At 38.1% G+C, this 22,768-nt stretch overlaps 1 protein-coding gene across 2 annotated transcripts in view; it reads right to left on the bottom strand.

Annotated features, from left to right (window-relative positions):
* The window catches only part of LOC149779389 (calcitonin gene-related peptide type 1 receptor-like), a 224,102-nt gene that overhangs the window by 6,408 nt on the left and 194,926 nt on the right, over positions 1-22,768 (bottom strand). For both annotated transcript variants that reach the window (XM_089940037.1, XM_089940039.1), the window contains exons 8-10: positions 19,580-19,646; positions 15,896-15,978; positions 9,628-9,760 (exon numbers count right to left, since the gene is read on the bottom strand). In XM_089940037.1, the coding sequence (XP_089796163.1) occupies positions 9,628-9,760; positions 15,896-15,978; positions 19,580-19,646 (283 nt within the window). The remainder of the gene's footprint in view (positions 1-9,627; positions 9,761-15,895; positions 15,979-19,579; positions 19,647-22,768) is intronic.

Below are 22,768 nucleotides of genomic sequence, written 5' to 3'. Positions count from 1 at the left end.
ATGGAGACTACGAGTGAGAATGCTGCTAACAGATAAATGTGGCCGAGTTTTTGTCAATTAGATAAACTCTCACACGTATGTAAATATGAACATCCGTGGCGTTGGAACGCCGAAACCCAGTGGTATTGGGACACAACGAATGCAAAGCGACCTGCCGTGGGAAATACGAACCCTGCCACAGACTATGCCATTACGCGTACTGCAGAACACATATGCAAATATTACATGAGATATTAGGGGGCACGACCTTGCCTGAAATGTGGCATAGGAGTCAAATTACGCAACCAATTATTCCAGCCTTGTGGATCTGTTCGGGAGTACTAAAGTATGCGCAGACAGTAATCAAAACCACAAACGCCTTTGGCTGCACAAGCACAAACACAAACAGATACCACAGCAGCAAAATAAATAGATGAAATAATCAAGAGGATTGAAGCGATCACAGTTTCTTATATTGGCAAAATAAAACAAATCATGGACAGAATTTCCCATTTTGAGAGACGCTTCGCTCTCCCCTAGTATACCCATCCCATACTGCCACAGATCGCACAGTAGCACAGCATAATCAAACCAAGTCGTATAAGAAAAGCAGACATCCATGAATTACCTAGACCCGTCTTTGCTCTGAATCCGCATCCACCACCACCACGACCACCAGCTGTCACTGCCAGTGAGGCATCAGCAGCAGCAACAAAAACAAAACATCGGTATAACAACTAAGACAATTTGTGAGGCGCGAGCACCATATCCGAATAACCGGCGTCACAAGAAAAGCCGACATCCCTGCAATAGTAGACTCATACGAATAAACCATTTTGATTCTGAGGAAGAACAAAAAGTCGTCTCGCCTCTGCTATCGCTACGAAAGTGGCCGAATACGTTCGTACAAAAAACCCCACACAATAATCACATTTTCCTGAATTAAAATTTCAGAAACGTAGTGGTTAGTTGGAAAATCACATGGCCATTATTCTATCCAGGCAAAGACGATCGACAACTGATGACAAATCTTATTCTATGAATAGTAATGGTGTTACAAAACTGTGGTCACGCAGGGATAAAATCAGACATTATCCTCAACGTTCATCCGGTTGTGTCGCTCAGTCGTGACAAGGACGGATTCAAAACTATTATTTAGTGTATTCACAGTGGCGCCCCCATGATCCTGAACCGCAAAGACAGCAGCGCCAACTGTGACAAAATGGGCAGAAGCGTCGAGAAGATTCTCCATACGCTGGAGAAATATAACAATGCGGGATTGGGATGAACACTCGAAAGATGCGGACAGGTCCACGTCCATCTCTCACTGTATCATCCGTTTTGCAGAAGTTACATAGCGACATCAAAATGGGTCCCACCCTAATCGGTTATCAACGTGAAGAATAACGACAACCTGTGTTTTGAGTGGGCCATCTTGTCGGCACTGTACCCGGCAAGCGACAATCAAGATAGACCTCAAAAATATCGATAACACCTGGGTATATTCAACATCGGTGATATAGAAGTTCCCACGCAGTTCACGAATGCCACACTGAAAAATTTGTAATACTAAACACAGGCATCGCTGTTAATGTGTTCGCCTTATGACGAATGTCTTTATCCGTTGACACTATCTCCTCAAGGACAGATCGGCCGAACCTAAATTCGATTTGTTGTAGCTTAGTGAGATGAAAGATTTAGAATCGGTTTCGCACAATGTATGATTAAAAAATATTGGCTGCTTAACTGGCGCATCAAGCACCACATCATGATATATCCGTGCAGACGTTGCATGCATATATTTAGCACTCAAGAACTGCTCAGTTTTACTGAAACGGTATCAGTGGAAAACCACAGAGCACAATTATGCTCAAGTCTGATACCACAGAACACAATTATGATCAAGTCTGATAAAAACGCTTTCAAATTTACTTCCCTGGAGCGAAAGATCTAAGTCCCGTAAATTATCTACTTGGATTTTGAATGTCTGAATGTGGCATTTGAAAGCTCTTCTGACAAAGACACGAATGCGTATGATATCGACCAGACAGTGCAAGTCGCTGAACAAAATCCATGCTGGTTTTGTTATGCCGTTATTTGATGTGATGGCAAAACAGAACACTTAGTCCTTTATCGTGCTCACGTTACTCTAGACACAGTGGATGTGTTGCTTGGGTCGATCGAAGTGTGAGCGAAATGGGTTCAAGAGCAGCTCGGTTCACCAGCACATCTTATTATGACAGATGATAACAAACGTCAGATTTCTGCAGCCACACTTCTTGATTTGTGAAAAAGTTTTCACTGACAAAAGACCAAAGCCCGTATGACGATGAAAGTAAAAGACCTGGTTCCAAAGTTCGTGATCACTGCCACATCACTGGCGCGTACAGAGATGCTACACACAAAATATGTAATCTTTAACTGAGAACATTTCCCAACGAAACCAAAATCCATATTTTGCTTTATAATCTACACGAGTACGACTAACACTTCATCATGCAAGCAGTAGCCAAGGCATCCGACTCAACGATCAGCGTTATCTCGAACAACATGGAAAGATACATGACGTTTCGGCTGAGACAATTGCAGTTCGTCGATTCGATTCAGTTTATGAACTCGTCACTGGAGAAATTAATGGGTAATCTCACGCGGGGAACTTTAAAAGTCACACGTCGATACTATCTCACCAATACGGACCTGACCACGACGGAAGGAGTGTATCCGTACGAGAACATGAACGATTGGAGAAAATTTGCCAAACCAGAACAGTCACCGATCGAAGCGTTTTACTCATCCTTGCAAAACGAAGGTATTTTGACTAACGATTAAGGACATGCCAAAAAAAGTTTCGTTTGAGTTCGAGTGAAAAAGTCTCGGTGACTAACATGATCTGTATCTCCGCATGGATCTGTTGTTGCTCGCCAACGTGTTTGAAGCATTTTGTGGCACCGCCATGCACGTATACAAGCTTGACCCCGCCCACTACCTTTCATCCCCGGGTATGGACTGAGACACATTGTTGTACAATCTTCGTGATCGAGCTGCAATTGCTTGCAGACACCGACCAGCATCTGTTTATTTTATCGTTGTCTCATGGCGGAATATCTATGTCCAGTCACAGATACGTCCGTGCCAACAACCCTAACGTGTCCGGGTATAACCCAGCCGACCCCCACAGTTACATCATGTATCTCGATACCAATAATTTGTACGGTTTGGGAAGGATGCAACTGCTCTCCGTTGGTGGATTGCAATGAATTGATCCTGCGCACATTTATCTATAATACGATGTGCAAGATCACAATATCCAGAGCGACCACGGATACTTCTTCTAGGTGGACTTGGAATATCCCAAGTCTTTTCACGAGACGTGCAACGACTATCCGCTAGCCTCAGAAGCGCTGTCGATACCTGGTTAGTGGCTGTCCCAGTAACAGAGCTCGATCCTTAACAAGTCCGGCCTCAAGTGCACCGAATTCATCAAGCTCGTTCCATCTCTCAGGACCAAACACAACTATGTAATGCACCATCGAAATCTGCTGCTATACTTGCGACCGGGCATGCATGTCGCAAAGATGCATCGAGTGCACATATTTCGCCAGCAAGCTTGGATGGTCCCATACATTCAGATGAAAACAAACCTACGTACCACAGCCACCACTGACTTTGAGAAGGGCTTTTTCAAACTCAAGAACAATGCCTTGTTCAAGAAGACCATGGAAAATTTGCGGAAACGAATTCAAGTCGATCTTGTTCGTGAAAATAACAAGCTGGAGAGACTTCGAAGGCTCATTGCAGACCCGGCCTTCGAGTCCAGAAACATTTTGGGGTTGTAGCCATTCACAGTAAAAAGTGAAAACTCAAACTGACATAGCCAGTCTATGTGGGGTCGTCCGTGCTAGACTTAACGAAGCTGCTCATCTACGAGTTTTAGATCAAACCGTATTATCAGGATCCGGTCAAGATGCTTTACACCCATACTAACTCAAGGCTGATGCACATCACCACCAACGACGTGTATGTGAACATGGCCCAGTCAGGCCTGGCCAGAGAATGTGATACTAGTAAGTATGTGCCTTCCACATGCTGCACTCCACCAAGAACAAAAATGGTGGGAAAGTTAAAAAACGAATGCTCGGGCAAAATGATCGAAGAGTATGTGGCGCTGAGATCCAAGATGTAATCGATCGTGATTGGCTCCAAGAACATTAAAAAGGCCAAACGTGTCTCGCGGAGCGATTGTGCAGAAGGAACTGAAGCACGCGCTGCGCATGCAATGCATTTGAGGCCGTCGCGAGTTCGCATACACGGTCAACATGAAACGATCCAAGAACAATCGCATGGGTGTATACAGATGCAACAAGATAAGTTTGTTCCCGCTAAATACCAAGCGACGAATACTCTCCGATGTCATCACCACTTACTTGTTGGGTTACTGTACTACTGCAAATGACACTGGTTAACGACGTGTCAACACAGATCCTGGTCGCAGGTCATGACGTATACTGACATGGCCGACACGTACTCGTACACGGTGTTGGGTTAAAAAACTGAACCAAAAAATCCGAGAATCCACTTGTAACAAATGTGGCTATGTGAATGGGCCGCTTGCTTGAATGCGCTCGAGGGTATTTGCAACACTGGCTGAATTGTGGACGTCTGCAGCTCCGCTTCATTGTATTGGCTAGTATATTTCGGAAAATGTGCGACTCGTTGTGTCCATTGTTCATACTGATTTTCCGTTTGTTTCTAATGAGAACCACCTAAGGCAATATTGGCTTTCATGCCTCCCTTGACAGCACATCGTGCGATTCGTTCTCCCAGTGTTTGATTAATCTCATTCAGTTCATGGATGAGATCCAAGTCGACACTTTGACACCCACGGATATCTTTGCGTGCTTTATAAGCAAGGTTTTGTCGGTAACAAGTCGTATCTACGCGATTGATAGGTGCTTCACCGGGCCTTGGCTGGTTGTAGTGAAAACCGAGTAGTAGCTCCAATGGTGTGCAAGAAGAATGCCCAATTGCGATTTGTTAACAATGGCATCGAGGCGCCGTTTAATAGTGCACTTTACTCCATCGATGGAAAGGAATTCAATTCCATTCTGGACAATTTTGACGTTGTAACGACGATTCTAGGACTCGCACGATACAGCGATGTTTACGCGACAACCGCTGCTCTATCCATGATATTTGTCAAGAAAGCAACTGCTCACGCAGGTCAGATACCAAATATAATCAGACAGCCTCGATATACAGCTGGTGATTTCCGTTTGAACTGTAGAAATGTTAGCGTTTTCTAGCAAAAATTTCAAACTTGGATTTGCACAGCATCTAGCACGACTTTGTGGAGAAACATTATGATTTTCAGGTCTATTCCCCTCGAACCACATTTCTGGGTTTTGCAGAGATATTTGCAAGGTAATATTTGGAACCAAACACACGGTCACCTTGTTTCAAAAAAGCAACTCCAATTGGCGTAAAGATGTGCTAGATACGTTAAGAATGTGGATACCCGTATTATCCCCTTCAATGAGCACAAAGTCACGCTTGCTATCGTTCATACTGTCGGGAACCACGTCAATGTCGTTGTTTTTCGCACTACCAGACGCACACCCTCCCACTGGTATTGTGGGGTAGTTTGCATGGCAAATAAGTACCCAGTACGGTCTTACTGCACCAAAACATGTGCTTGTTGCATTTCAAAATGTAAATCGAGATTATAGTCAAGAACATAGTAAGATGGTATTTGACACCTTAGAAATTACTGAGTCTCTTTGCGGTTAAACGGTCATCAGGAACCTTCGGAAGAAATTCAGCTTGACTACACATAAGCCAAACATATTGTACGAGAAAATCACAATATGTGGTTGTACATGGACCCGCAGTAAAACGTCGACGCGGGCTTGCAAATTTCCCGAACAAGACTTTCGTTCGTTGCACCCGATTTATTACTTTCCACTGGAACATCTGAAGTTGTTTAAGCAGTCCGTCATTGACATGTATTTTCATGCACGTGTCGGTAATGCTGGTGGTGCTAACTATAAATGCTATATTGCGATACTTTCTGTCAAGATTCTGTTGTTGGAGGGTGCTGGTGCCAGAAGAGAGTGATCGATGCACCTACGAAAATTAGTAATTGAACGTGTTTCGTATTGGAATAATAATGTCCTAACACAAAGTGAAGGTCGGCCTTGCTCAAAGTCCGCTGGAAAAAATCACTAAAAACCACTAGAACGCACCATCGCCGTAGATTTAACTATTTCAGAGACTGGTGTATTTTATAAATGCATGACAACTGTACTAGTTAAAAATTAATAACTGACTAGAGGTATGCTTGCATATGGTGCCTGCGCGTGATGATGAGACAGGACAAGGTTTGCCTGTCGTGCAATTAAAGTACGAGATTGTGTTATTAATAGAAGAACTATGACAGACTTTCAGTCTTACCGCCGTAAAAAATCGAAGCGGAACAACTGTGAGGTGAAATTAGCAAGAGAATTGGATTGATTACGAAATATAAACGCGCGTGTCTAGTCGCAAATGCTATTTGCGGGCTCGCTGCGACAGCAACTGTCGGTTTTGGTGAGAATGGAATAGTAACAACATCCACCAATGTAGGTGCACTAATCGGTATTGTTGTCGGAGCTATATCGAGCAAGTCATTCTCGATTTAGCTGCATTCCAGAGTACACGCGCCTGTTCAGAACTGCTTGCGTCCACACAGATCATTCTCGATACGATCAGTAAATTATACTAGGTAGCAATCGAGGAAAACATAATCAGTGCGGCCGAGTTTGAGATTTTGTTGGAAGAAACAGAAAAGCATAGACAACTCTACGCACAAATAAGAAACTGTATGGTTTTAGATTTAACAGAAAAGCATAGACAACTCTACGCACAAATAAGAAACTGTATGGTTTTAGATTTACCAACAGTATCAATCATGTAAATAAACGAAATCTTTATTTAGCGTGTATATATCGATCGCCATTGATCGCTACCATACATTGATTTTTGACTGAGTAGCAGCAATATCATCACTGGTTCCCTCTGCAGAGAATTTTCCCTTTCTATAATCGCTCGAATAATTTAGGTTCGAATGTTTTGTCCGTGAGGAGATAGTGGCAGCGGATACAAGCATTCGTCATAAGCGAACACAATCGCAAACTAGCACAGAGTAGTACGGAAGGAGCTGTTTGGCCTCATTCGCTACCCTATGGGGATACGAACACCCGTACGTGACTCTAACCCCCATGACTGGCACACTCGCGTCACGTGGGCGTTTACACCTAGACTAACCTCTTGACAAAAACGTAACCAAAACATCTATGGGCCGCGTGGTGGGGTAGCTTGTCATTGCGGATAGAGGGGAAAACTGGTATCTGAGTAGGGTAGGGTAATTTCTGGGGTAGCGAATGAGGCAAAACACTCATTTCGTACTAATCTTTGTACAACAAATTTCAATATTAGTGAAAAATATGTCAGTGCATCCCTTAGTAGCACTCCCATATACCACTACACACTTTCTCCGTCTAATTAGCCATTGGTAAATACCATGCTGTGGTCACCTTTGGTATGTTGTTCATACACTGGAACGCTGCAGTTCCAATAGCATGGCAGCTTTAAAAGCGTCCGATTCACAACGTATCTGTGATAATGGGATTCAGTCAAAACTCATATGGAACTAAATCAGGGATGTATGGATGACGTGGCAGAGTTTGGATGATGTGCTCCTTCAGGAAATCTCTCAAGACGGCGGATATTTAAGCTGGTACGCTGTCACGTAAAAGATGGACACCTCTGTTACCGGTACAGACACGTGTAATTCGGCAGTGTTCCACACATTTTGGCAAAATTTTGGAGCTATAAAAATTTCGAGTGAAAACTACCACAGTCGGGCACATATACCTGGACGACTGGGGTCTTTTGTATCGAAAAACAAAGAGTATAAAACACACCTGATGGCCTGAACACTTCGAACGATTTGTGGGCTTTGCTCATTTTCCGATCCAGTTTCTTCATTATTTCTTTTGAGCCTGGTTTAAGAAACTTAATTCATATTTTATCACACGTGAGAATCTCATTTAAACATTTGGTGTCGTTTTTACATTAGGCGAGTAGCTTTTGGCGATTTCACCCACCCACCCCCCGCACTCAAAATTTTGACTAGCCGTAACAAAATACGGAAAAATACGGGTCACATCTTGCGTAATCCTTTTTGACCTTAAAATTAATCTTCAATATATTAGCAACCGCTGACAAGTAAACAAATTAGATCCCATTACAATAGAAATATCTTCCACTGTGTATCGAGCATCTTCATCATTTACCCCCTTACAGCAGCCACTTCCGGCTCACCAATTGCAGAGAACGGTCTTCCAGAACATTCGTAATCTTCCACTCACTGACGAATTGACGACCATTTCTAAAACGAGTAAACCACCTCCAAAATTCTAGAATGTAATAGTTGCATCCGTAAACTTCATCCATGTCAGCTTTCATATCATTCCGAGAGTAACCTAAGAGGGTGTTTCTCCTTAGTAAAATTGTTTCTTCTCATCCAACATTTTTACGTCACTATCATTTAACTACGGTACATTACACGTATAATATATCTGCAGATGTCCAGCGTACTGTACGTGCAGCTACAGATCATTTTACTTAACGTTATTTTGTCTCTCTCTCTATTGGCATTACATTTACTGACTGGTTCGAAGAAACCAGAAAGGTTAAACCAAAGTACTAAGAACTTTTCAAACATCCTACTAGCACCAGCAATGTGGTAAGCGACATACCTTAAAGAAAGGCGTAAAAGTATACAAAACTTCACCACTTAATCTCAACCGAGTATAAAGTTATATAGTGGAAGGTAAAGGATAATTGAAATACTGAGCCGTAACCTTCACACTGAACATGGACACACACACACCCCAGTGTGGTACGCGACAATTCTAAATGTCATGTACAAGCTGAGGAGAATGCTAGTAATAATAAAATCAAAGTCGTCGTCATAACAGAGTGCAAACAGCCTCTGTTTAATTTTAAGGAATTTTAATTACAAACAACAATTTTTGTCTCTAATATAAAGTGTAGGTGCTCTACTGCAACAACGCGGGTCCATGACAACCAGAGTTTGCTCTTGTTCATTTTGGGACAATAGTTTTCAATACGGCATGAAACACACACACAAACACACACACACACACACACGCCGGCATATGAGTTCAAATCCACAGCCGATGGATTCAGAGATTCTTTTTCTATAACAATTACTAACTCACCGAGTTAACAGCACCCACATGTCACGTAATGAAGAGTGTGCACTGTTAAAGTGACCGCAAGTGCCCCATGTGGTCTGAGCATTTTATATATGTTTGTACCATACGCATTTCATGAAGAGTTTAGGTGGAGGCGTAATTCTGTCTGTAAAGATTTGAAGACGAACGAATAAGAAAAAATCCTAAAGCGAGTTCCAGTTCCAAGACTTTGCCATTATTGCATACCAAAAAGTCGATATTATGGTTATAGATTTTTCTCAATAAAGATAAAATGCAACATGAATTATTTAAATATTAGAAACTGTTATGTTTTTTAATCAATTATTTCTTCCTTTGAATTCAAAGATAAAATACGACTAAAACATACCCTAGTGTTTTGAACTAGACTTGCTATGGCTTCGTAGATAAACAAGGCAGATTTATCATCAGGCCTATAAATAACAAGAAACTGTTGTAGCCCAAACAATGGAACCAACACAAATGTGGCCTTCAGAGCTTTCCTGAAAGAAAAATACAGCTTTTAGCAGTTCATTCACACAAGCATACATACATACATACATACATACATACATACATACATATATAGGATAAGAATGAAAAAAGAATTAACGCGAATACCGTAAGTTCCAGAATGGATACCGAAATAGAAAAATGTCAGTACAATTTGTAAACAGATGAAAAAACATTTTTAGTTCATCTAGTAGTTTAAAGCATCAGATTTATAGAGCACATATATTATGTTTTTCTTTTTTTCTTTCTATTTTGTTGAAATTTCAGAAAATTAGCACTCAAAATTAAGTGAACTTTAGGTGATTTTCTGCATATCATCTAAACTAAAGTGCGCCAGAAAGTCTTAAGTTACATTCTAAGCATACACTAGAAACTCTTACATAAATGATCATCAGTTTCAGTAATGACCTTTACATCAGTCCTCCGAGTTCATTAAATGGACAAAGTTTAAAAATAAAAAACTAGGGTACCGAAACAAACTTCACCTGTTTCTAATATATTAACATACTGTTTCCAGTACAGTCAATAGTGTTGGTCCCGAAATAAACGCTGAACACGTAAAATTAGTAACTGGTTTACTCAAATTATGTTACATAAACATAAGCTCTTGTCTATGCGCCTTGCAATGACCAGTTTTCTTCTATGCATTGTTTTACATTCCATTTAAGCACTGTCTTCTTAGACGGTTCTTTAAGTGTTTTAATTGTATTAAACTATTTATTTGCCTTTCTACAACGTCTTGGTCGAATGGCTTAATTCTTTTTGTCTGCTGTTTTCTTAACTCTTTTGCATCATCGATTTTGTTTTAAAGATTTACTACAACTTCAAAAAATTACAATGGAAGAAAACTTGTTCAGCAGCGTATTAATTTGTTCAAACATGCATAAATGTAGCATGCACAATGTCATATACATAGTTTTAAAATAGCGTTGAAAAAATCGTTTCAGACAGTCTTATAAAATGATCATATATTATTAAAACAGTGAGCTAAATTAGTATTTTAGAAGATTACGAGACGAAAATCAATGATACCGTTTCTAACATTTTGCCGGACAATTTTTATTGGATATAAATAAGATTCCTCGAGAATAGAAAGGGGGTTTAAAGTATCATTACTCAAACAGACTGATGTCTAAACTTTAGTTGTTCTTAGGTACAGCTATGATTCTACATTTGGCATATAAAGCACGATTGGGTCTTTGGGACATATTGCTACATTTGGCATATAAAGCACGATTGGGTCTTTGGGACATATTGCTACATTTGGCATATAAAGCACGATTGGGTCTTTGGGACATATTGCTACATCTGGCATATAAAGCACGATTGGGTCTTTGGGACATATTGCTACATTTGGCATATAAAGCACGATTGGGTCTTTGGGACATATTGCTATCATAACACCATTCCGATATATACTAGCACTCACGTCATGACGCTAAGATCCGCAGATTCTTATCGTTGTGCCGTACACACCGTGTCAAAGTAAAGTTTCCCACTTTGAACAATATATGACTTTTATTTACTTGTTTTGTTGCTGTACTTCGATGTGTCTCAAAGTCGAAAATATATAGCCCATGCTAATAGCTAAGAGAACATTTAATATCTAAAGTATTCTAAACAGTCTCTTTTCTTTATTTCTTCTCTTTGCTCTTAGTCTGTGAATCTAAAAATTCATTCTCCACTCGTTTGTTGTCCTCCATTATTTGTTCCAATTCTCATGCAATTAGTAAATCTGCTAAAACTTTCTTCTCATTCTGTTTTCCAGTTTTTAAACAAATATTCTTTTCTTTTCTTTTTAACGACTTAATTTTGTTAGAGCAAACTGTATGCCTATTATATTTTCGTCTTCGACATTAGAAAAACTGCCATCAGTATTTTTAAATGGTTCGTGTTTGTCTTTCCTTTACTATCGACTTTGCCCAAAGTTAGTAAGCTGAATTTATCTCAACCATTAGACTGACCAAAAGTCTTTACGTGTCCTTGACCATTAGGATGGCGAAAAAAAACTCTAAATTTTCTTTGACAAATCTTTGTAATAAGGTCACTGTTTATGCATTCCGCATTTTTAAATACAAACTAAATCACCCTACTTTAGTTAGGCAGTCTTTAACTGTTTTGCGTTAGAAGGGCCTAAGGTCAATATATGTACTCACGTTCAGGCACTAAACTACTTAGTTGCTGAATACTGAATAAAGTTTTCTAAAATAAATGGATGTTGATACATATTTAGTTCTAGACTGTAATGGCGATTATGAAATTTTGTGTAAAAAGATACAATTGTTTTGCTGAAAGTGTGCTAACATAATTTTCAAAAAGGAATGACGGGAAATAAGAAAACCTTGTTCATACAGACTGTAAATCTGGAACAGCATTAAGCTCTTTTGAAAGCATACTTACAATCAAATATAAAACACAGGAAAATTAAACGTTTTATATGAAAACACCAATATATTACATGTTGATACAACTGAATTTCATAATTATCACGGATCGGTAAGAGTTACTGCTACATTCTATATCGTTCCTGAACTTTGTCTTAGCAATTCTTTTACAAATAAAATGACAAATATTTCATTATATAAATCATAAGTTTTTCAGTGATGGATGAAACAATTCAATATTCGAAGAGTTCTTTCGCAAACAAACTCATAAAAAAAAACATTTGCGCAATACACTGAAACAATTGTCACTATATTCATATCATTCACGATGAACAAACATTAAGATATAAAAAAAACTGCTTCCCAAACATGTTGAAAAAAGTATTATAGAAATCTTAAAATATTACGATGATAGGTAAAACAGTTAATTATTTACGTAAAATATTTTCCCCCAAAACTGAAACAGTGTTCCCTATATAAATCAGATCGCAACAGATAATACGGATGAAGCTTTTCAAAAATTGCAATGAAAATCGTCTCTCGAGACTTAGAAGGGCATATCATCAAAGATAACGACGACCAAAAAAATGTCAACGACATATATTTCTTTGGAAACGTTGAGTGAACCATATGTGCAACAAATAATTCGAAAGCTTAGCGCATTTGATTCAGTACTCGTTGATTCAGCTGACTGTCAGGTAATTGCTGTCACTTGATACGGACATTAGAAAAGAAACTTTCCAACAAGATTTAATGTAATCAACATGTTTTATCATTGACATTCTGTTCCATGAGACTCACACCAAAGTTTATAAAAATAACTAAAAGCACTTTATCGGTATTCTATTGAACAGAATACTTGACAATGAACAGCAATATTTACAAACCACTATCAGGCAGTTTGTACATCTGTTTGACCAGCTGAATGAAAAAGGCTAATATCAATTCAAAAGGTGATAAGTACTTTTTAAGTTATCATCCTTAAAAAGATAAGCATAAAAGACAAACTTATGTGTCCTATTAAGTGAGGACATAAACAAATCTGAAGATGAATTTATTACATTTGTAAATGAGTAACAGACAGTAGAAGGTATGTACATTAAGCCGAGGAGTGTATTATAAAACCAGAAAAAGGGACTCATTGGCATGCCAATCGTCTTTGATTAAAACAACTAAGAGGATAGAATGTGTCACTGTGTAGGAACAAAACATTTTACAAAATTTGTGTCTAGTCTTAAACTGAAATTTCATTTAAGTCGTAACACGGTTCATCGGGAACTTAAGGAAATTACCTACGTACCAATACTCTGAAAAAGTACAGTGAATCGTACCTTTGAAAAAGTACAGTGAATCGTACCTTTGAAACAAATTACTGCGGTAAACAGGTATATCGGTAATATCGCGCCTATACAAAGTCTTCTCAAAATACCAGAACACAATGAAACAGAGATTTTAGAAGTCTACGAGGAGATACTTGAATAGTTAAACGACTATTTCAAGGACTACTGAACAACACAGGAAAATTTCGTACCAAACATAGATAACTTGTCAGAACTTTAAAAAGAAGATTTATTCATGGAACAGAAATCGGAGCAAATCAAACAGTACCTAAGGTTTTGTTTACTTTAAGTTATCATCCTTAAAAAGATAAGCATAAAAGACAATCTTATGTGTTCTATTAAGTGAGGACATAAACAAATCTGAAGATGAATTTATTACATTTGTAAAAGAGTAACAGACAGTAGAATATATGTACATTAGACCGAGGAGTGTATTATAAAACCAGAAAAAGGGACTCATTGGCTTACAACCAAAAAGACTTCATGGAGGGTTTCTTTTCGAACAGCAACAGTGGTTCAAATCATAGATTGAACCTCAATACCAGTTTGAGACAAAAAGAGACCAATCACGTCAGACTGATGAATAGCATATGGACTGGAAAACATATGGAAAACCTAACAAACTGGAAAACAGTAAAATAGATCCGAATTTATTTTGCAAAAAGCCACAAAGATCTATCATTTTCCAGGTCAGCAATAATAGCTAATTATGGTCAGCTTGAATAAATAATTTAGCCGGAGCAATTGTTGGCGAGTTTACTGCATGGAAGTTATCTATTTGGTTACTGTACGACTTTTACTCCAAGCTGAGAAATAAGTAAAATTTTAGAAATTATGTTATTTCTGATGAATACATATTTACTGATGAAACTGAATTTTTTTTGCCACGATATGCAAGAAATCATTAAACAAAAACGCTAGCGGATACTCGAAATAAATGTTCAACGTACCACAAGTGAACAAAAACATTCCTGTAACGTTCAACTAAATTTAACTAATCACCTTCTAAAGAGTTTGTGGTCGAGGACCAAAATACGTTTAGAACTCATGACGATGAAAAGAAAGTTTATAAAGGAATAAATAAACACATTATTAAGAAAAGAACTAAGAATTCCATGTATACAAAGTTTGTTCATTTATTCACGAGGAGAACTGCCGGTAAGTGAATATGATCATGTCATGTCCTCACAGAATTTACACTGTGACCATGAACAAGATAGCTTGGTCAGCTCACAACTATAAAAGAGTTTTGGTTAAAAACGTTAACGCTTATTTCCAAGAAGCACAATTTAGTTTAATTACAATTCAAGGCAAGTAATTAACAAATGAGTTGGATACAAATATGTTCGTTTTAAGAGACACAAGCTGGAATGGATTGAGTACGTAAAACATTTTGAATACATCACCAAAAATTATAAACTATCGTTAATTTTGAAAGTCTTCTTTGCATAGGAAAATGAGACGAACATACAGAGAGCTTGTAAAAATGATGGATGCTTATGGGCACTTAAAGGTCATGAAAGAGTTTGTTAAATCATCCCCATTTTGTTATCAAGTCACAAATTAAAAAAGAGAAAACTAAGAAGTATGTTGTAAAATCTTGCATTTATTTTGTTCGAGTATCATCTCAGAAACAATACAGCACGGTTCGCAAAAGATTCATTCTCCCAAGGAGCCTCTAATTTGCCTTCGCATTCTCATATTCTGTCTGCATGCGTACTGTTACCTTACAGTAAGGGATGTTAATTTTAAAACAGCCGTTAAACTGTACTTTATTGAAGTAATGTTAGACTATTTCAATATAATCAAGTTTTTTCTTTGAAAACTTTACCCAAAATTTTCAGAATAATTTTTCATAGTTCTTATTCGGAGTTTCAATCTTACATGTATGAGGTCTATAGGTCTCTTCGGACTATCCATCACAGATTTGCATTTAAACCATAAAAGCACATGGAATTTTAGGCACATTCTGAAAATAATTTTATTCCCTATTTTCTTCGATTAAAAAATAATCTTAGGACACAAACATTTCTATATCATTTAAATGAACTTCCTCCCCTGAGATAGGCCGCTGCGGTGGCCCAGTGGTTAGATCACCGCCTCGGATGCGGGAGGTCGTGGGTTCGATCACCGGCCAAGTCATACCGAACACTTATAAAAATGGTACCTCGCTTAAGAGGTAAGTGTTAGGACTGGTCGGCCTGGTGTCAGGATAATATGACTGGGTTCATGCTAAATGTCTGCAACATGATGCCCCAGTACTTGACATCACTATAAACTGCCACACTGCAGGTATCGTAGCGATATGACTGAAAAATTGTTAAAGCTACGTTAAAAATCCAAATCACACACACACACACACACACACACACACTCCCCTGAAAGAACTGAATCTTGTTACCTGTAATTGCTTGGCTCATTTGGATGAGACTGCATCTGTGTTAATAGGATTCTCAAAATGTTAACCAAGAAAAACAGATTTGCCTGAAAATAGAAAGATTGCTTTCATTGAAACAATGACATTTTTGTTTTAAACTTTCCCATTTCAACCTCGGGTTTATGGTTTTGCCGGTGGATGGTGGATGTGAGAGAAAGAGTCTTTTATATTGACACTTTCTATTTCTTCCCTAAATATCACATGTTTAAACGCTCTTGTTTTTTTTTTTTGTTTTTTTTTTAAGGAGTAGATTCATAAAGAAGATACGTTTTTTCTTTCGTGGTTAATATAATGAATGTTTGTATACTGGATTGCATAGAATAATATTTATGTTCAATTGACATGGTACTGATAAGATAATTCAGTTAACCAGCTATTGATAAGATAATTCAGTTGACATGATACTGATAAGATAATTCATTTAACCTGCTATTGATAAGATAATTCAGTTGACATGGTACTGATAAGATAATTCATTTAACCTGCTATTGATAAGATAATTCAGTTGACATGGTACTGATAAGCTGATTCAGTTGACATGGTACTGATAAGATAATTCATTTAACCTGCTATTGATAAGATGATTCAGTTGACATGGTACTGATAAGATAATTCATTTAACCTGCTATTGATAAGATAATTCAGTTGACATGGTACTGATAAGATAATTCATTTAACCTGCTATTGATAAGCTGATTCAGTTGACATGGTACTGATAAGATAATTCATTTAACCTGCTATTGATAAGATGATTCAGTTGACATGGTACTGTTAGGATAATTCAGTTGACATGGTACTGATAATTCAGTTAACCAGCTATTGATAAGATGATTCAGTTGACATGGTACTGTTAGGATAATTTAGTTGACATGGTACTGATAAGCTGATTCAGTTGACATGGTACTGTTAAGATAATTCAGTTGACATGGTACTGATAAGCTGATTCAGTTGACACGGTACTGTTAAGATAATTCAGTTGACATGGTATTGATTAGCTGATTCAGTTGACATGGTATTGATAAGCTGATTCAGTTGACATGGTACTGATAAGATAATTCAGTTGACATGGTACTGATTAGATAATTCAGTTGACATGGTACTGATAAGATAATTTAGTTGACACGGTACTGATAAGATGATTCAGTTGACATGGTACTGTTAAGATAATTCAGTTGACATGGTACTGTTAAGATAATTTAGTTGACATGGTATTGATAAGCTGATTGAGTTGACATGGTATTGTAAAGCTTATTCAGTTGACATGGTACTGATAAGATAATTCAGTTGACATGGTACTGTTAAGATAATTCATTTGACATGGTATTAATAAGCTGATTCAGTTGACATGGTACTGACAAGATAATTGAGTTGACATGATACTGATAAGATGATTCAGTTGACATGGTACTGTTAAGATAATTCAGTTGACATGGTACTGTTAAGATAATTCAGTTGACATGGTACTGTTAAGATAATTCAGTTGACATGGTACTGATAAGATAATTCAGTTGACATGGTACTGATAAGATTATTCAGTTTAGATGGTACTGATAAGATGATTCAGTTGACATGGTACTGTTAAGATAATTTAGTTCACATGATACTCATAAGATATTTTTTTTTAAAGTGGACCGCTCCGGTGGCCTAGTGGTTAGAGCGTGCGCCTCGGATACGGGAGGTCGTGGGTTCGATCCCCGGCCGAGTCATACCAAAGACTTACACAAATGGTACTAACAGCTGCCTCGCGTGGCGCTCAGCATTAAGAGGTTAGTGTTAGGACTGGTCGGCCTGGTGTCAGGATAATGTGACTGGGTGGGGCACCATGCTACATGTCTGCGGCATGATGCCCCAGTGCTTGACATCACTAAAAACTGCCACACTGCAGACATCGTAGTGATATGACTGAAAAATTGTTAAAGCTACGTTAAAAATCCAAAATCACATCACAACATATACACGTCAGACAAGTGTATTGAAAGTCAGAGACATTTCTCCATACATCTATCGAATCCTGTCTACAGCACGTTTTTAATTTTAACCTTATCTTTAATATATTATCAATACTAATCTCTCATATATTATTGATACCCATCAATCATATATTATTGATACTCCTCAAACCACATGTTATCCATACCAACCAATCATATATTATTAATAGCCATCAATCAAATAGTATTGATACCCATCAATCAAATAGTATTGGTACCCATCAATCATATAGTATTTATACTTATCAATCACTTTATCCATATCAATCAGTCACATATTTTTGATACCTATCAATCACATATTATTAATACCAATCAGTCACATATTTTTGATACCTATCAATCACATATTATTAATACCAATCAGTCACATATTTTTGATACCTATCAATCACATATTATTAATACCAATCAGTCACATATTATTGATACTTATCAATCACATATTATTGATACCTATCAATCACATATTATTAATACCAATCAATCACATATTATTGATACTTATCAATCACATATTATTGATACTTATCAATCACATATTATTGATAATCATCAATTACATTTTATTGATATTCATCAATCACATATTATTGATACTCATCAATCACGTTTTACAGGTACCAATTAATCAAAAATTAATGATACTCATCAATGACATATTATTGATATTCATCTATCAATATTATTACTACCCATCAGTCACATAGTATTGATACTCATCAATCACATGTTGTCGATACCCATCAATCACATATTGCTGATACCCATCAATCACACATTATTGATACTCATCAATCACATTTTATTCATACCCTTCAATCACACATTATCTATACTCATCAATCGCATGTTATCGATACCCATCAATCACATTATTATTGATACTCATCAATCACACATAACTGATACTCATCAATCACATGGTATTGATTCTCGTCAATCAGATATTATTCATACCCATCAATCACATGGTACTGATACTCATCAATCGCATGTTATCGATACCCATCAATCACACATTATTGATACTCATCAATCACATTATTGAAGAAAGTGAAAAGTGTAATTTTGCAATCCTTTTTAAATATGATTAAGTATACTAGTTTACTAGTGTACGTACGGGATACTTCACTAATATCGAATTCAGATTTCAGTTCAAAAATAATATTTCGATTCCTAATTGATCTCTTGACAATAACAACAACAACAACAACAACAACAAAAATAAAGAATCATCTGTCCTGTTAATCAACATAGCAACGTCTTTCAGATTTACTTTTTTCTTCATGAATGAATTCAGGGTGACTGACAAAACATATTAAGGCATGTGATGAAAATTTCACGAAACCTGGACGAGAGACGTTAAAGTTAACAATTTGAAATCGTGTATGTTACATAGAACAAGTTAATAATATTAATAATAATAATAATAACAATAATAATAATAATAATAATAATAATAATAATGATAATAAAAATAATAATAACTGCCCGTTTACGTGGACACTACATTAGAAGAATAACTAGTTCTCCATCAACTTTTTATGTTGGCCATTATTCCTACATTTGTACATCTTGTTTGTGAATATAAAATTATCAATAAAGCAGAGTGTTTATGTAAACAAATCAAATACTGACGATATAAGTAACTCACCAATATGCAAATCAAATTTGGAACATAAATAATCCACTCGTAATTGTCGGCATGTGGAACCCAACACCTGAAAGAAAATGTTGGCTAAAATGAAAGCAAAAACCGAAATGTACATATAAAACAGATTTTTGGGTCGTAAACATGTGAAATATCATGCTCCCCAAGTGGCGCTCTCGCTTCGTGTATAATGTAATTGCCTACACAGACTTTATGCGATGACATCCACCCCACCCCCCAAAAAATAACGTACTCGATTCGTGTATAATGTAACTGCCTACACAGACTTTGTGGGATGACATGCCTCCCCCCTCCCCCCCCCCCCCCAATGACGTACTCTCTTCGTGTATGATGCAGTTGCATACACAGCCTTTATGGGATGACATGCCCCCACTCCCCTCCAAATGATGTACTCGCTTCGTGTATAATGCAATTGCCTACACAGACTTTCTGGGATGACATGCCCCCACCCCCCACCCCCAATGACGTACTCGCTTCGTGTATGATGCAGTTGCATACACAGCCTTTATGGGATGACATGCCCCCACTCCCCTCCAAATGATGTACTCGCTTCGTGTATAATGCAATTGCCTACACAGACTTTCTGGGATGACATGCCCCCACCCCACCCACCCCAATGACGTACTCGCTTCGTGTATAATGCAGTTGCCTACACAGACTTTATGGAATGACATACACACACACACCCAATGACGTACTCGCTTCGTGTATGATGCAGTTGCATATATAGACTTTATGGAATACTTTGTTCCTCAAGCGGCGATCTCGCTTCGTGTATTATGCAATGTCTACATACTTTATGGTATACCATGTTCCTCAAGTGGCGATATCGCTTCGTGTATTATGCAGTGTCTATACAGACTTTATCGTATACCATGTTTCTCAAGCGGCGATCTCGCTTCGTGTATTATGCAGTGTCTGCACAGACTTTATCGTATACCATGTTCCTCAAGTGGCGATATCGCTTCGTGTATTATGCAGTGTCTACACAGACTTTATCGTATACCATGTTTCTCAAGCGGCGATCTCGCTTCGTGTATTATTCAATGTCTATACAGACTTTATGGTATACCATGTTCCCCAAACTGCGATTTCGCTTCGTGTATGATGCAGTTGCATATACAGACTTTATGGTATACCATGTTCCTCAAACAGCGACGTCGCTTCGTGTATTATGCAATGTCTACACAGACTTTATGGTATACATTATTCCTCAAGCGGCGATCTCGCTTCGTGTATTATGGAATGTCTATACAGACTTTATGGTATACCATGTTCCTCAAGCGGCGATCTCTCTTGTATTATGTAATGTCTACACAGACTTTATATGGTATACCATGTTCCTCAAGCGGCGATCTCGCTTCGTGTATTATGCAATGTCTATACAGACTTTATGGTACCCCATATTCATCAAGCGGCGATCTCGCCTCGTGTATTATGCAATGTCTACACAGACTTTATGGTATACCATGTTCCTCAAGCGGCGATCTCGCTTCCTGTATGATGTAACTGCATACATACTTTATCGGAGAGGATATTGCAGGGACAACTTTTTGTTGTCTTAGAGTTTTATAAGATATACGATTAAATAAATGTAATCGAGATTTAGCCTTTTTATGCAACACACTGTATTTGCAACTGTTTAACTTGAACCCCTTTTGATGAGGAAAACAACACAAATTATCAAAAACAACTCAAAAAGAGGTTTAATACGGGTGAAACAACTTGTACAATCCAAGTTCTGGACCGCGCAATAGGGCTGGAGTGAGCATTTTGGTATTATCACACAAAATGGCCATAAACAGTGCTGAGAAACGACTAAAATCACTATGTTGTATTTCATGAATGTATACATACAGGTATGGTCTATCTCTCTCTCTCTCTCTCTGACACACACACACACACACATACATACGCACGCACACACACACATACATACATACATACATACATACATACATACATACATACATACAAATAAAAACGTATAAACGGACAGATCATGTGCAGCACAAACGGGAACTCCTATCATTCATTCGCTATCGGCGGTTCTTCTGCAGATGATGTGTTTGTTCTTGTGTGGGTTTAATGCCATTTTGCAGTACAGAATAGGCTATACATGTCGGCCAGTATACTTTGTCTAGAAATAACCCATGAAACGTCCGCTAAGAACCACCGACTCACGGGAAGCTACTGGCGAGCTTTCCAACATATCCACGTTGGCCGAGCCGAGACTCGATCCCACACGGACAGGCGGGTGTCTTAGACCGGGGCCACTTAGTTTTTTATGAACGAGCGTGTTTACTGGTTGATCCGCAAAGGATATAACCGAATCCGGCAGACGGGAATTAAGGCAAAAACGGCAATGACTTTTGTTGTTGTTGCTGTTGTTGTTGTTTTGTTAAGCCATATTAAAAATGGACATTAAAGCTCGTCAACAACATAAGCAACAACAGCAATAATAACAGCAACCACTAACACCACCGAATACTCGTATACCTGTGTGGCCGCTAGTGACAACCATTCTATGGAACAGTCTCAGTGTACCAACTTGCTTAACTGTCAGTGCATGGGACCAAGTATAAAAGAAAACGTCATTCGGTATAACCGTGTATCACGTTTGCTCAACCCCAGTTCGTAAGTCGTGTATAAACTAAGGTGTTAGTACAAGCCATGGTTACTGTCTAAACATGCCGCAGTCTAGAGTTAATCTCCTACGCAAGGTTACCGTGACCAGAGAGAAGATCCGACACTTGGATTGGCACCGGCTTTAAATCGAGCAACTTCCCACCTATGTGTTACATAGATCAAAGGAACCCGCGAGGAATGGGGCGTGGTATAAATCCGTCCCCACATGGACAGACAGCGAGAAGGACATTGTCCACTAAGTTTGATTTGATCAGATCAAAGAGACACCTTATTGGAATTGAGACGGAGGGCGTGGTAACAATTTAGATCCGAATTATAACTTCTAAATAGTAAATGAAACTTTAGTTCTCCTGGGAAGATTGCTGAGCATATAGGAATACTCCAAGAAACTCGTAACTTGGCGAGAAAACTTAGAGATGAGATTCTAAGGAAAGACAAAGCTTTGTAAAGGTCAGTAAGTTATTTGCTCGAGTTTTGCAGAATATTACGCCATTGTACTTGTAATTAAGTGTAGTATGTATA

The sequence above is a fragment of the Sinohyriopsis cumingii genome, chromosome 17 (genome assembly GCF_028554795.1).
Source record: "Sinohyriopsis cumingii isolate HCF-2022 chromosome 17, ASM2855479v2, whole genome shotgun sequence".
Taxonomy (NCBI): domain Eukaryota; kingdom Metazoa; phylum Mollusca; class Bivalvia; order Unionida; family Unionidae; genus Sinohyriopsis; species Sinohyriopsis cumingii.
Note: the sequence above shows the minus strand (reverse complement) of the source record. Positions and strands in the feature narration are given on the sequence as shown.